We start from the raw sequence: 13,716 nt of genomic DNA, 5'->3' as shown, positions 1-13,716 counted from the left end.
CGATTTACTAAATACAGGATGCCATAAGACATTTTCTGAAGAAGGGTCTAGGCCCGAAACGTCAGCCTTCCTGCTCCTCTGATGCTGCTTGGCCTGCTGTGTTCATCCAGCTCTACACCTTGTTATCTCACTTTGTCAACATGTCAACTTTATAGTTGTTGAAATATATTAATTGAAATGTGCAAATAATTGGGTCTGGATTTGGTATCCTTCTAGCTTTCCAAATTACGCATTCATGATATGTCTGTGTCTGTGTCTCATTCTCTTTCTCTGTTCTCCTTTTCTCTCTTTCCTCCGTTTGGTTGTTTAGAATCTCATCAACTGTGATCGCTCAAACTATATCAGTTTATTCTTCGATGCAGCTTGGAGTGTCACAGCTGGCAAAAAATAATGACCTCAAGCATAAGCATTTAGAAGAAGCTGAGACTGAATTAAACTTGATAAAAGGCAAACAAGATATTTTAGTAGAGAAAATTTAATTGAGATAATTCGAGTGCACCTTTTCTCTTCATACTTGGGACGTGGTGGAGTTTTTAAAAAAAAAGTTGGCAAAAAGCAATTAGGAAATCTTTGAATGCCTCGTAACTAAGTTAGTAATTTTGTTTTGCTGCCTCCTTTGCCTTTTTCCTGGGATTCTAAACTCCATCGATTACACATCTAGAGTAAGGTTGTAGACATGCTTGCCAAGCCGGTTTCACAATGTTTCGTCGCCCTGCTAGGTAACATCGTCAGTGCGGCTCCGGTTAAGCGTAGGTGTTCTCTCCCACTTGTTATTTATATGCCTCAATTTGTTGGGGTGTTTAGACCCTGTGTGCAAACCAATGTGTTTGTTGGTGGAGTTTGGGTTAGAATACCAGGCCTCCCGGAATTCTCTAGTGTCTCTCTGTTTTGCTTGTGTGATTATGGATGCAAAACCGGTGTAATATACAAAAGACTGTGCAAGGACTGTGAGAAACACTACATAGGCCAAACTGGAAGAAAACTGACAATACGGATACACGAACACTTAGAGGCACGACCAATTCTCACTTGTCTCACTACACATGGACCACCAGGGATATGAATTTGGCTGGGACAACATATCCATAATCGCACAAGCCAGACACAGATACCAGGGAATTCCTGGAGGCCTGGTATTCCAATCTGAACTCCATGAACAAACACAATGAATTAGACCCTTTGTACAAGCCACTGAGAAGCAGCACTGGAAGTGGTACCAAACACCCCAATACACTGAGGCATACAAATTACAAGTGAGACAGAAGACCGACGCTTGACCGGAGGCGCACTGACGATGTTAAGTAGCAGGGTGACCAAACGTTTGCAACCAAACCCACTGGCTCGACGAGTATGTCTTACAACTTCACTCTCAACCCAAGCTACAAATCTTCTTAAACTTTAAACAACATCCAGAGTCCTCAACAGCTCCTCATGTGATAAACCTTTCATTTCTGGGATCGTTCTTGTAAACCTCCTATGCAACTCCTTCAGTGTCAGCACATCCATCCTTGGGAATGGGGCCTGTAACTGTTTGTAATATTCCAAATGTGGTCTGACCAGAGCCTTCTAGAGCCTCAGTGGTATATCCGTGCTCTTGTATTCTAGTTGTCTTGGAAATGAATGCGAACACTGTTTGCCTTCTGAACTGCCAGCTGAACCTGCATGTTAACCTTGAGAGGATTCTGAGCCAGAACTCCTGAGTCCCTTTGTGCTTCAGATTCCTAAAGCCTTTCCCCATTTAGTAACTAGTCGAGACCTCTATTCCTAGCAAAGTGCATAACCTCACTCTTTTCCATATTGTGTTCCATCTGCCACTACTTTGCCCTCTCTCCTAGCTTTTGGCAGCCTCCTGCTTCCTGACGCTATCTGTCTCTCCACAGTCTTTGTTATCTGCAAACTTAGCAACAGTGCCCTCGGTTCTTTTGTCCAGATCGTTAATATATAATGTGAATAGTTCTGGGCCTGACGCGGAACCCTACGAAACTCCACTAATCACCAGCTGTCATCCTGAAAAGGACATCTTTATCCCCACTGTCTGCTTTTTGCCAGTCAGCCAATCTTCTGTCCATGCCAGTACCTTGCCCCTAACAACATGGGCTCTTATCTTATGTAGCAGCCTTCTGTACAGGACCTTGTGAAAGGTCTTCTGGCAATCCAGATAGATACTTTGTCTAACTTGCTTGTTACCTCCTCCAAAGAATCCTAACAGATTGTGTATGACAAATCTCCCATTGATGAAGCTGTGCTGACCCAACCATATTTTGCCATTCACTTCTAAGTACTCCGCGCACTCATCCTTAATAATGGACTCTAAAATCTTACCAGCGACCAGGATCGGACTAACTGGCCTTTGGTTTCCTGTTTACTGCCTCCCTCCTTTAAACTGGGGTGTTACATTAGCCATTTCTAGGCCTCTGGGAACCTCCCTGACTCCAATGATTCCTGAAAAATCATCAAAGTGCCTGTCAAATCTCCTTGGCTATCTCCTTCAAAAGCGTGTGGTGTAGTCCACCTTCAGACCTTGCAGTTTCCCCAGCACCTTGCCCTTTCCCCAGCACCTTGCCCTTTCCCCAGCACCTTGCCCTTAGCGATAGCCACTTTAACTGCCCCCCCTTTAATTGTCATGAAGTTCTGGTAAGCTGCGCGTGTCTTCCACTGTGAAAATTGATGCAAAGTACCTATTCATTTCCTATGCCATTTCTTCGTTCCCCATTTACTACTTTATCCAGCCTCACTTTCCTGTAGTCCAGTATCCACTCTTGTCTCTCTTTGAGATATCTAACAAAACTCTTGCTATCTTCTTTTGTATTACTACCTAGCTTACCTCCTATTTCATCTTCTCCCCCTTGTTGCCCTCTGCTGGTTTTTAAAGGCTTGCCACTAATCTTCACCATATTGTATGCTTTTTCTTTTGCTTTTATGTTGTACCTGACTTCTCCTGTCAGCCACGGTTGCCTCATCTTCCCTTAACCATGTCTCCTCTTCTATAAGACTCCTTTAAACATGTTTCAAACTTTCCATCCCGTCACACTTACCTGTTTGTGTCAGACTTTGACATCTGCTTAAAAGCAACATACTGTGGATGCTGGAGCTGGTAGCATCTGTGGACAGAGAAACAGTTAATGTTCCAAGTCCAATGTGACCCTTCTTTGCGGAGAACTGTACTGGACTTGAAATGTTAACTCGGTTTTTCTCTCCACAGATGCTGCCAAACATGGTGAGTTTCTCTCGCGTTTTGTTTTTTTTTTTGAGGTTTACTTTATGTTTATAAAAGCCAGAATTACTTCTGCTGCTGGACATCTGAAATAAAGAATGAAAGAAATGTCTATGGATCAGGCAGTATCAAGGGAACAGAAAAAAAAATGCATATTGCCTGACCTGAATATTATCAGCATTTGCTATTCATGCCTTTTAGCAATGTCAGCTTTTAGTCTCTGTGTGTGTGTGTGATATACATATTAGCTGGTGCTGCTAAAATATGGATATATTGCTTATAGTGGATTTTTAAAAATGCATAATGAAAAGACACTCCTGTTCTTTATCAGAAACTAAAACTATGACAACTATGACAAAGTAAGAACCTGATTTTTAAAAAAAAATAGAATATTTGCTTTTCAATTTAATCTTTTTCATTTAGACTTGTTAAAATATAAAATTTATTTTCTCTTTTCAGGGATATTCTCACTGTGTGGATGTTTATATAAAACAGTGCCAGGAGGTAATCTGTTTTAAGTCCTCTTTGTGTGTGCTTGTTTCTGTTTTGGTTTTATTTGCATAAAAATGTGTTTGTGAAATTCTGACTGCATTTTCTGTAATACCATAATCTTTTGATTTTGTAGTGTAGTTAAAATCTTGTCTGTGCAGGGTTCATATTTCAGGAATGATTTATTTGAAGATACAGCTGCATTATGCCAACGAGTAAATAAAGAAGTTCGTGAAGTCTTCAGCAGCCCAGAGAATGTGATGGCCAAACTCATACAGAACATTTTTGAAATTAAACTTCAGGTAAGAAGTTTACTATTGCAGATAAAATTTCATGTATTTTTTAAAGAGGTAAAATCCAAGCTCTGTGACTTTCTACTCGGAGTTTAATGGATGCATAGAATGGTTAAAACATTGAAGGAGGATGATTACTTTGGCTGTCTGCACAGCCAACTCCCCTAGTTTCATTCACCCACCTTTTCCTCAATCATCTGAAGTTTTCTTGCTCCACATATTTATTCATTCTCTTTTGAAGATTTCAATTAATTTTACCTCCATTTCCCCCTCAGGTAGTGCTTTCTGGATCCTAACAACTTAATTTGTAAAAAGGGTTTCCTCAGGCAATGTTTGCATCTTTTGCCAATCAACTTAAATCTGTCTTTTACTTTTACTTTTTGATTTTTCTGGCAGTGAAAACTGCTTTTCTCTATCTACTCTATCCAGAACACTGTCAGTTTTGAGCATCTCTATCGTATCTTCTCAAAGTCTTCTCTTCTCCATAGGGAACCACCTTCAATCTATTTTCAAACTGTACATCCTTTCTAAAATGTGATGCCCAGAACTGGACACAGCTTACTCGTTGAGGTTGAACCAATATTTTAAGCAGGCTTATCATAACCTTCCTTTGTTATTGCACGCTTTTCTTTTGTTTATAAAGCCCAAACTCCTGCAAATTTTTTTCACTGCTTCCTCACATGTCCCCATATCTTCAAAGATTTTGCAAATTAACCCAACTCCCCTTCACTGTTTTTAGCACTGAACCCTTTCTCTTATACTGCTCCGCGTTTTTTTACCTGTCAAAGCTAATTACTTTATACTTCATTACATTAAATCCCATCTAGCATTTTGACTGCCAATTCCATTCTTGAAATTTGTCTGTCACCCCAACAGTTCATCTTGATTTTAATGATGTACAAATGTGTTCTCTCTACATTTAAACTTCAGTTTATTAACATACATCAAGAGGAGCAGATATCCTAAAATATGAATCCTTGAGGATTCCTCTTTATCCCTTACTGCAGTCTGAATAACAAAAGTTCATTGATCCTCTTTCTAGTTGCTTAGCCAGCTTCATTACCACACTATTATTGTACTACTTATTCTAGGAGCTTTAACTTTACTGATGAATCTGTTTTGTGATGGTTTATCAAATACTTTTGAAAGTCCATGCACACTACATCAATTTCATTACCTTATCAACCATGCCGTTTGTTTATTTTTTTGACATGAATGTGCCTGCTATTGCCTTAAGTGCTGTTATTACCAGGGAAAAGAATTTCATTTAAGACACTAACCTATTGACTGCATTAAGCCATTGCATTAACCCATTAACAGCATTAAACCATTAATTAACTTACCTTTTGTAAGATTATCTTTTGACTACATGTCAGTACCATACCAAGAACAAACAATTCCACTTTGGTAACACCTCTACATTCTTCCCTTGCCCTAGCTCATTGCTACAAAAACCCTCATCTGTAGCTTTGCTGTCTGTAGCCTTGAGTCTTCCAATGTTGTTTTGGCTGACCTCCATCCTTCCACTCTCTGTAAATATTGAGGTGATGCTATTCTCTTCTGCCCATTCTAATTCACATCAAGTCCCATTCACTTATCAAACTCCCCTAACTTATACTGACTCCTTTTCTAGCAGTGTTTCTGTTTTAATTCTCATTGCTGATCTCTAATCCTTTCATGGCTTCAGTCTTCCATATCTGTTTTTCCATCCCTACTACTATGAAGAGTTTCTGTTCCCAGTCTGGTCTTGCAGATCCTTGGTTTTTAACACTGCATCACTGGAGGCAGCCATTCATTCAGTTGTCTAGGCCCCAAGCTTTTGAATTCACTGTTTAATTCTTCATGCATCTCATACGTAATCTTACTTTTGACTCCTTTTAAAATGCTGTTTGAAACTGCCTCTATGACAAAACTCTAGGTCACCAAACCTAATATCCTTATGGGTCATGGTGTCAAATTTTGTTTAATTCTGAAGCAGCTTGGTATGTTTTACTGTGCAAAAACAACAATTTAAATGCAAGTTGGTTATTGTTTTGCTTAATTTGGATAGAACATTCAGTTAATTTTTGATAGGAACTTTGTTAGAACTTTAGTCCCAATTTTGTCACTCCAAAAGACTTCAACTTCTTTGTCATGTTAAATTTTATACTATAGCAACAGCTTATACAAATTTTTAATGTAGCAGCATACCCCAATGTTTTACTGGAGTGATTTTCAGCAAAAGAAAATTTGACAATGAAAAGGGACAAATGAATTATAGTTTAGCTATGAATAGATTTCAAGGAGTGTTTGTAACAGCGGACTGAGAGTTAGGATATTGGCTACAGAACTTTGGATGACCTCCGCTTTACAGGAGTGAAATATGGGAGGCTGGACAGCAGTGTGTTGGAATAGTCAATACTTAAGGTAACAGAGGCTTGGATGATGGTTTCAGCTGAAATAGGAGTGAAAGGTAGGTCAGTAATTATATTGAAGTCCATGTTGATCTTGCTGATTGCTGGGTTGAGTAAAATACCAAGGTTGTGAATCATCAGAGACAATGGAATGATGTTTGTGTGGTGGTCCAAAGACTGGCTCCTACTTCATGGCACTGTCTTATACTTGCTGTGCTTAATGCATGTAACTTAAATATGTTTTCTCACATCTGAAAAAACAATGTGCTACAGTTTAAAAATAGCAAACATCAAAAAATTTATACGTTTAGTCTTGGAATCTTGACCTTTTTAAGCTAATTGTGTTGTGACTAATGGCCTTGCTTGTTCTGACTTCTTCCTGATTCATCAGCATCATCATTTAAGTTTAACTTGTTTTAATTTTGTTTTTCAAATGTAAATTCACGATTATGAGCGTTTTGCTAGCGTTTGTGATTGCATTTTGATTTTTCTACTGCAGAGGTGATTACATGCCGGATACTTTGACCAGCGATGTAACTACACTGTTGTAGTCAGATTTTTGTCACTTTTATATATATTTTTGTCAGATTATATAGTCAAATTGAGTGCTGGAAACTATTGTCCTTTCTATGTCTGTTTAGAGTTTTATCCGAGATCGATTAGAAGAATGTAAAAAATCTGATGCGGAAGAATATTTAAAGAACCTGTACGATCTGTATACAAGGTAAGGTATTGCTGGTATCTTTTTAACTGTAAGACACTCGTACTTATGTTTCAGGCCCTGTAACCAGCGTTTGTAAACTTTTTTTTTAAACAATCTAAGTGTCAGTCATTGCCTTCAAGAAATTAAGATATGAATTCCAATACATAACATGGGGAGCAGTGAGGGTTAGGGATGAAGTGAGTTATTAATCACTGTGTATCAATCTGCATTTGTTTTGATAGTGTAACAACTTTCAAAATATTTGATCTCATTTTGATTTGAAATACAATTTGCCAGTGACAAGAATGATGTCCTGTATCTGTTGAGATGAACAAAATTTCCCGTTTGAATGCAGTGGTACTGTTCTTTTTCCTCTTGTAATTTGTGAGCAGTTGCTTCAGCTATATTCAGCATGTTGCTCACTTTTTCTAAACCCACATTTGATCTGTATAATGAATATTTTCCAATGTGCAATATTTGTGTCATACAATTTTGATTATTTTGGAGGTGATATTGTCGGATGTAAGCTCATAATTTGTCAGTGGCAGTTACCCTGTTACCAACTTATTCAGACCAATCCATATATTTCGATATGCGAGAAAGTAAATAACTTATTTTCTGTCTGTATTGTAGAAAGTTATCTTAATCCATTTCCCTCTTTCCCTTCTTTTAGAAAATAGTTTGTAACCATTTTTCTGCATACAAAGATTTGATTCAGATATTTTGTTTCCGAAAGGACCGAAGATATTAAATGTTCACGGTGAAAAATCCTAGAATTTTAAAAAAGAGCCTTCTGCAATGGGTGATTTCAATCAATGTATCCAGTGATACTGTAACCAGGAGTCAGAAGATCTGACAGTATAAAAAGAGCATGACGTGATAGAGTGGATTAAGATGATTATTTGAAAGGTGAAAGGAAATATGCTGATGATTTGCCTTTCAGCAGCATAAATACCCCCACTTAAGTGTGGTTGAAATAAGACTCTGCCATTGAAAATTTTTAAAACGGTATAGCCAGTGAGAGGATAGCATGGTGGCTGCCAGAGGGGAAAAATGGTAAACATGAACTATATTGTGAGTCGTGCTTGGCACTTCAATTCCTTTGTGGAACTTTCTGGCTATTACATTAGTTCTTTCCTGGCGTGGGTGACTTAGCATTTGTATCTCTTATACTTCATTTCATTCTCTGAAATTCAGTCCCTCTTAGGTAACAAGTAACTAGGTCTCCAGTCCAGTTCCTCAAATATAGCCAAAACCACTGAAAAATTGCAATACTGAAACAAAGAAACTGACCTGATTGAAGTAAACATTAAGCAACTTTTGGGTTTGAAATATGCATCTGCGTTGAGAAATGATACTGTCCTGTTCACAGCATCACTTATAAATTTACACACACCTTGAAATTTATTATAACCCTATGGTGCTGATGTGCTTTCTGGTCTCGGATTTTGCAGGTACAGAAGCAAAAAATTAAAAAAAAAAAACAAACAAGCCTTGAATTCAGTATAACTTGGTATTAATGTATGACTTGACATATCAAAAGGTAAATTGAATATATTCCAGAGTTTTGAGAGTCAGGAGGAAATTGGGTAAGCTCTAATAATTTGTTACCAATGACAATTGAACAATGTTACGTTATTGAGCAAGACATTAATTTTTGATTTCAAAATGTGACAAAAATGTCACAGGCACCTATGAAATAGACAGAAAAGACTCAGCGAGACTAACGTAATGGAATTGATTATCAGGAATAAATTTTGAGCCTTAACTGGATAATCCTCTCAACATAAATCAATGTGAATTATTGTAGTTACTTGGACTATTTAATGAGCAAATAACATCTCAAGTGAATTGTATAAAGTGCTGCAGCATGGTGGACTGAAATGTCCAAAAACCATTTTATAAAAATTAAAAGATTTCTTATTCTGCAAAAACATGGGAAATCTTGAGAATAGATAAGGTATAGAATGAAGGATGGAAAATAATGCATGCATATTCAGGGACAAATGTCAGTTTGGATGGATGGCTGGGAAGAAATGGGAACTTCATAGTGCTATTTCCTGTCTGTATAATTTGCCTTGACCTCAAACTAGAAATACATTTTTAAAATTTTGATATTGTATCAAACTAGGAGGGCAAAGCTTACAGAGAAAGCAACTATTATATGCAAGTGGGCAGAATGGTGACAGAATAAAATTAGTACGGATGAGTGTACATTATTGTAAATTGCAAAGTAAAATGGGCTACGTGTATGCTCCGCGTACACTGAATGTTACTGAAATAGTGAATCATGGAGTGGAATGAGACTGAATCATGGTAAACTTGACACTTGATATATCTCTACAATGCAGAGCACCAATAAATAAAACTATTGGAATGCATCCGAAATAATAATTTCAACTCCAGGTGCAGCAACTTCCTAATCAAGTTGCATTATTTCTAGTTGTCACCACTTTTAGTATTGCAGTCAGTTCTGGTTATTTGAGATGTAGGAGATTTTTGCGCATTGGAGACCATACAGAGGCCCGAGAGTCTGATTAGTGTTTGAAATTGAGGCAAGAATGGAGGTATTTAAGCTTTTCAGTTTTGCAAAAAGGCATCTGAAAGTTGGTATAAAGAAATATAAAAGAAATCTACTATATATGCTTCTGCATGTTATTTTATAAATGTAGGCATTGCTGGCACTTATTGTTCGCCCCCATTTGCCCTTGAAAAGTCACCTTCTTGAATCACTGCAGTCCATGTGGAAAAGGTAAATCCGCAGTTCTGTTAGGGAAGGAGCTTCAGGATTTTAGCCCAGTGACTTTAAAGGAATAACAATCTAGTTCCAAGTTGGTATAGCACATGGCTTGTAGGAGAACCTACAGATTGTTTTTCACATCCATTGCTACCTTCTAGGAGGCAGAGATCCTAATAATTGGTTTTAATAAAGATTTGCATTTATATAATACCTTTCATGACTTTACAATTAATGAAGTAATTTTGAAGTATATTCATTGTTGTAATGTAGGGAACACAGCCAATTAGTACACAGCAAACTCTACAAAAAACAGTATGATAATTGCTAGATATTATGTTCTGATATTGATCAGGATTAAATATATCTTGGACACCACAGAGAACACCCCTAATTATCTTCAACGTAGTGTTATGGGGGTCTTTGATATATACTGGAGAGGGCTGCCAGTGTCTCTTTTCCAAAAGAGAGCACCTCTGAAAGTGGAGTACTCCAGTCTTCAGTCTTCAGTCTTCAGTCTTGTCTGGATGGATGGATGGATGGATTGTTTTGCTTAAGTTTTGGAGTGAAAGTTGAAGAACTTAGGAATGTTATCAACTGAACCACGACTGAAGATGGCTGACATTGGAACTACATAAGATATAAGTTAGGTCGCAGCTAAAGTTTTTTGTGTACAGTTCTAGTCATCCACAGGAATTACATAATTGCGCTGGAGATAATACAAAGGGGGAGAATACAGGAATGTTGCCAGAGCTTGAAAATTACACACAAGAGGAAAAGTTGAATCGGCTAAGGTTGTTTTCCTTAGAAGAAATTCAGGTATGACTTAGGCAAGATGCACCAAATAATGAGGTAGCTATTACTGCACACGGCCTCAGAAGTCTGTGCTGAACAAGAAATTTAGAGGGAATGTAGCTCCCAGATGGGGATGGTTGTCTGGAATTCACTGCCTGATTTGGTGTTTGAGGCAGAAACCTTGGATCTGCAGTGAAGCACTTTGACCAGCCCTTACCATTGCAGGTTAATGAGATGCGAATCAGCAGCCAGTTTATTCAGCTGCTGCAGACATGATGGGCTGCATGACCTATTGGTTCCTTAATATTTCCATGTTTAAGGTTTGAAAAGTTTATTCAAACTGAACTGCAAGGATAAAAAGAGAACTGTAGTTCAAACTAGTCAGAATAAACAAGGCTACCCTAGATTTTCTTGACACATACTGACCGTTACGTAGAATGTACTTCCAGATTGAGTTGAGAAGATCGAATTCTTTTTGCGACTAGATTAAAGTGAGTAGCCTTCCTCAATTGTAGATGTCATGCAGCAGTGATCTGTGCTGTTTGTTAGAGAACGATTTCAATGTCAGCACTTGTAAGCCCCTTAAATTCATTCGGGTTGATATTTATGTTTTCATGATGGCTATACATCTAGCTGTTGTTTCCTAGCATGTACATTTGCACATTTTACCTGAATCTCTTCAATTTTATGTGATACATATGATTGGAGAACAAAACCCGAACACCAGGTTTTTGCAAGGCCTATTTTTTTAAACGGATTATTCAGTGCTCCATATCGTGGCAGTACACAAATATGCTGTGCTTCAAATGATGAGGTACAGATTTAAATTAAAACAAACATGGCAGTATTCAAAAATCATGCACTTAAAACCTCAACTGTTATCTCTGGCTCATGTGTCAAGCTCAAGTTAAGTATTTTTCACAAGTGGAAAGGAAGCATGAAAATCAAATCAGCTTGATATTTCTTTTTTAAAAAAAAATGCTACTTAGCGTTTAGCTGTGTACTATTAGCAGGGGCTTGGGAGCTGGTAATAAATCTATATTTCTTGTGTTGCCTCTGCTTTACAGGACCACAAGTTTAGCAAGCAAGTTAGCAGAATTTGACCTTGGCACAGATAAACAGACATTTCTGGCTAAGATGATCAAAGGCATTTTCATTTCGTACCTGGAAAATTATATCGAAATTGAGACTGGGTACTTGAAAAATAGGAGTAGTATGGTGTTACAACGCTATTACGATTCCAAAAATCATCAAAAACGGTCTTATGGATCTGGAGGGTAAGTGCAGTAATATGAAGTTTTGATAAAATAACCACGATTGATATTTACTGGCACTCTAATTTTTTTTTATGTTCAAAAGCTCTTGTTTTTCTCAACTTTTAGTTTGGATGTTGTTTGTGTACCAGTTGCATTCTTTGTGACTATTGGCACTGATTAGCATTGAGAATTTAGCTCTAAATTTAAATCACTGACTTAAATTGACACAAACACAAAATTTCTTCAGCCCAAGGAATCTAAAATAACACCTAGGTACTTGAAATATTTAACAGGTAACCCTTGGTCAGGACTAAGAGCACTTGGCGATCTATTTTAAATGACGAAAGGGACAATAGTGAAAGCTGAAGATATACAGTAAAGGGACAATTAAGGAAACAATAGTTGCATCTCAAGAAGGTGTAAAATAAGAAGGCAAAATCACCCCATCGGCTACAAAATTTAATGAAGGACAGAGGCTACAATTAAATGTTGCATTTCAAAGATGAAGGAAAACAGGAAATACTTAGTAAAGTCTTGACATGACTAATTATTACTCTTTGCAATGTTTTGTTAAAAGTGGCCAGTTCAACGTTAGCTACTGCTAAATTTTAAGAGACCATTCTTGTGGATCATTTGAAATGGGACAATTTGCAAAAAATAAACTTGACTATACCGTGTTCCATCTCTAACCCTTCCTTCCTTTCCTCTCCAAATAACAACTTCGATTAAACTCAACATTTCTATCCTATGTGACTTGACAAACATAAACTTTCCTTCCTCATCTTTAGAAACACAGAAGCAGAAGGAGGTCATTTAGTCCTTCAAGCCTACTCTGCCATTCTTCACAATCATGGCTGATTGTCCAACTCAATAGCCTAATCCTGCTTCCTCCTCATAACCTTTGATCCCATTCACCCTGAGTGCTATTTCTAGCCACCTCTTGAATACATTCAGTGGCAATGAATTCAAAGGCTCACCACTCTTTTGGTGAAGAAATGACTCCTCAACTCCGTCTTAAATAGTCTATCCCAAATCATCAGACATCTGAAAGGACTGTGGATGCTGTAAATCAGGAACAAAAACACAAGTAGCTGGAAAAGCTCAGCAGGTCTGGCAGCATCTGTGAAGAAAAAAGTCAGAGTTAACGTTTCAGGTCTGGTGACACGTAGAACAGGTCCTGAAGAAGAGTCATTGGACCTGAAACGTTAACTCTGATTTTTTTTTTTTTTTTTTTTCTTCACAGATGCTGCCAGACCTGCTGAGCTTTTCCAGCTACTTCTGTTTTTGTTCCGCAGACTGTGACCGCTGGTTCTGGACACTCCCGCCATTGGGAACATCCGCCCTGCATCTACCTTGTCTAGTCCTGTTAGAATTTTATAAGTCTCTGAGATTCCCCCAACACCCCACCTACTTCATTTGTCTAAAATCCAGTGAAAATAATCTTAACCTGGTCAGTCTGTCTTACATCAGTCCTGCCATCCCTGGAATCGGCCTGATAAACCTTTGCTGCACTCCCTCGAGACAAGATCATCCTTCCTCAGAAAAGGAGATCAAAATTTCTCTCGCTAATCTAGGCATGGCCTCACCAAGGCCCTGTATAACGACACCAATACATCGCTGCTCCTATACTCGTGTTCGTTACTGCCTGCTGCACTTGCATGCTTACCTTCAGCGACTGGTGCACAAGGACACCCAGGTCCTGCTGCACACTCCCCTCTCCCAATTTACAGCCATTCAGGTAGTAATCTGCTGCCTTGTTTTTGCTTCTAAAGTGAATAACCTCACATTTATCCAAATTATACTGCATCTGCCATTGATTTGCCCCCTCACCCAACC

At 38.1% G+C, this 13,716-nt stretch overlaps 1 protein-coding gene across 1 annotated transcript in view; it reads left to right on the top strand.

The window, feature by feature from the left end:
- exoc5 (exocyst complex component 5) overlaps positions 1–13,716 on the top strand; it is a 67,434-nt gene that overhangs the window by 34,226 nt on the left and 19,492 nt on the right. Inside the window, exons 4-7 of the mRNA XM_048600116.1 lie at positions 3,668–3,718; positions 3,865–4,005; positions 7,031–7,113; positions 11,692–11,901. Coding sequence (XP_048456073.1) covers positions 3,668–3,718; positions 3,865–4,005; positions 7,031–7,113; positions 11,692–11,901 — 485 coding nt within the window. The remainder of the gene's footprint in view (positions 1–3,667; positions 3,719–3,864; positions 4,006–7,030; positions 7,114–11,691; positions 11,902–13,716) is intronic.

Source organism: Rhincodon typus, chromosome 8 (genome assembly GCF_021869965.1).
Source record: "Rhincodon typus isolate 14 chromosome 8, sRhiTyp1.1, whole genome shotgun sequence".
NCBI lineage: Eukaryota > Metazoa > Chordata > Chondrichthyes > Orectolobiformes > Rhincodontidae > Rhincodon > Rhincodon typus.
Note: the sequence above shows the minus strand (reverse complement) of the source record. Positions and strands in the feature narration are given on the sequence as shown.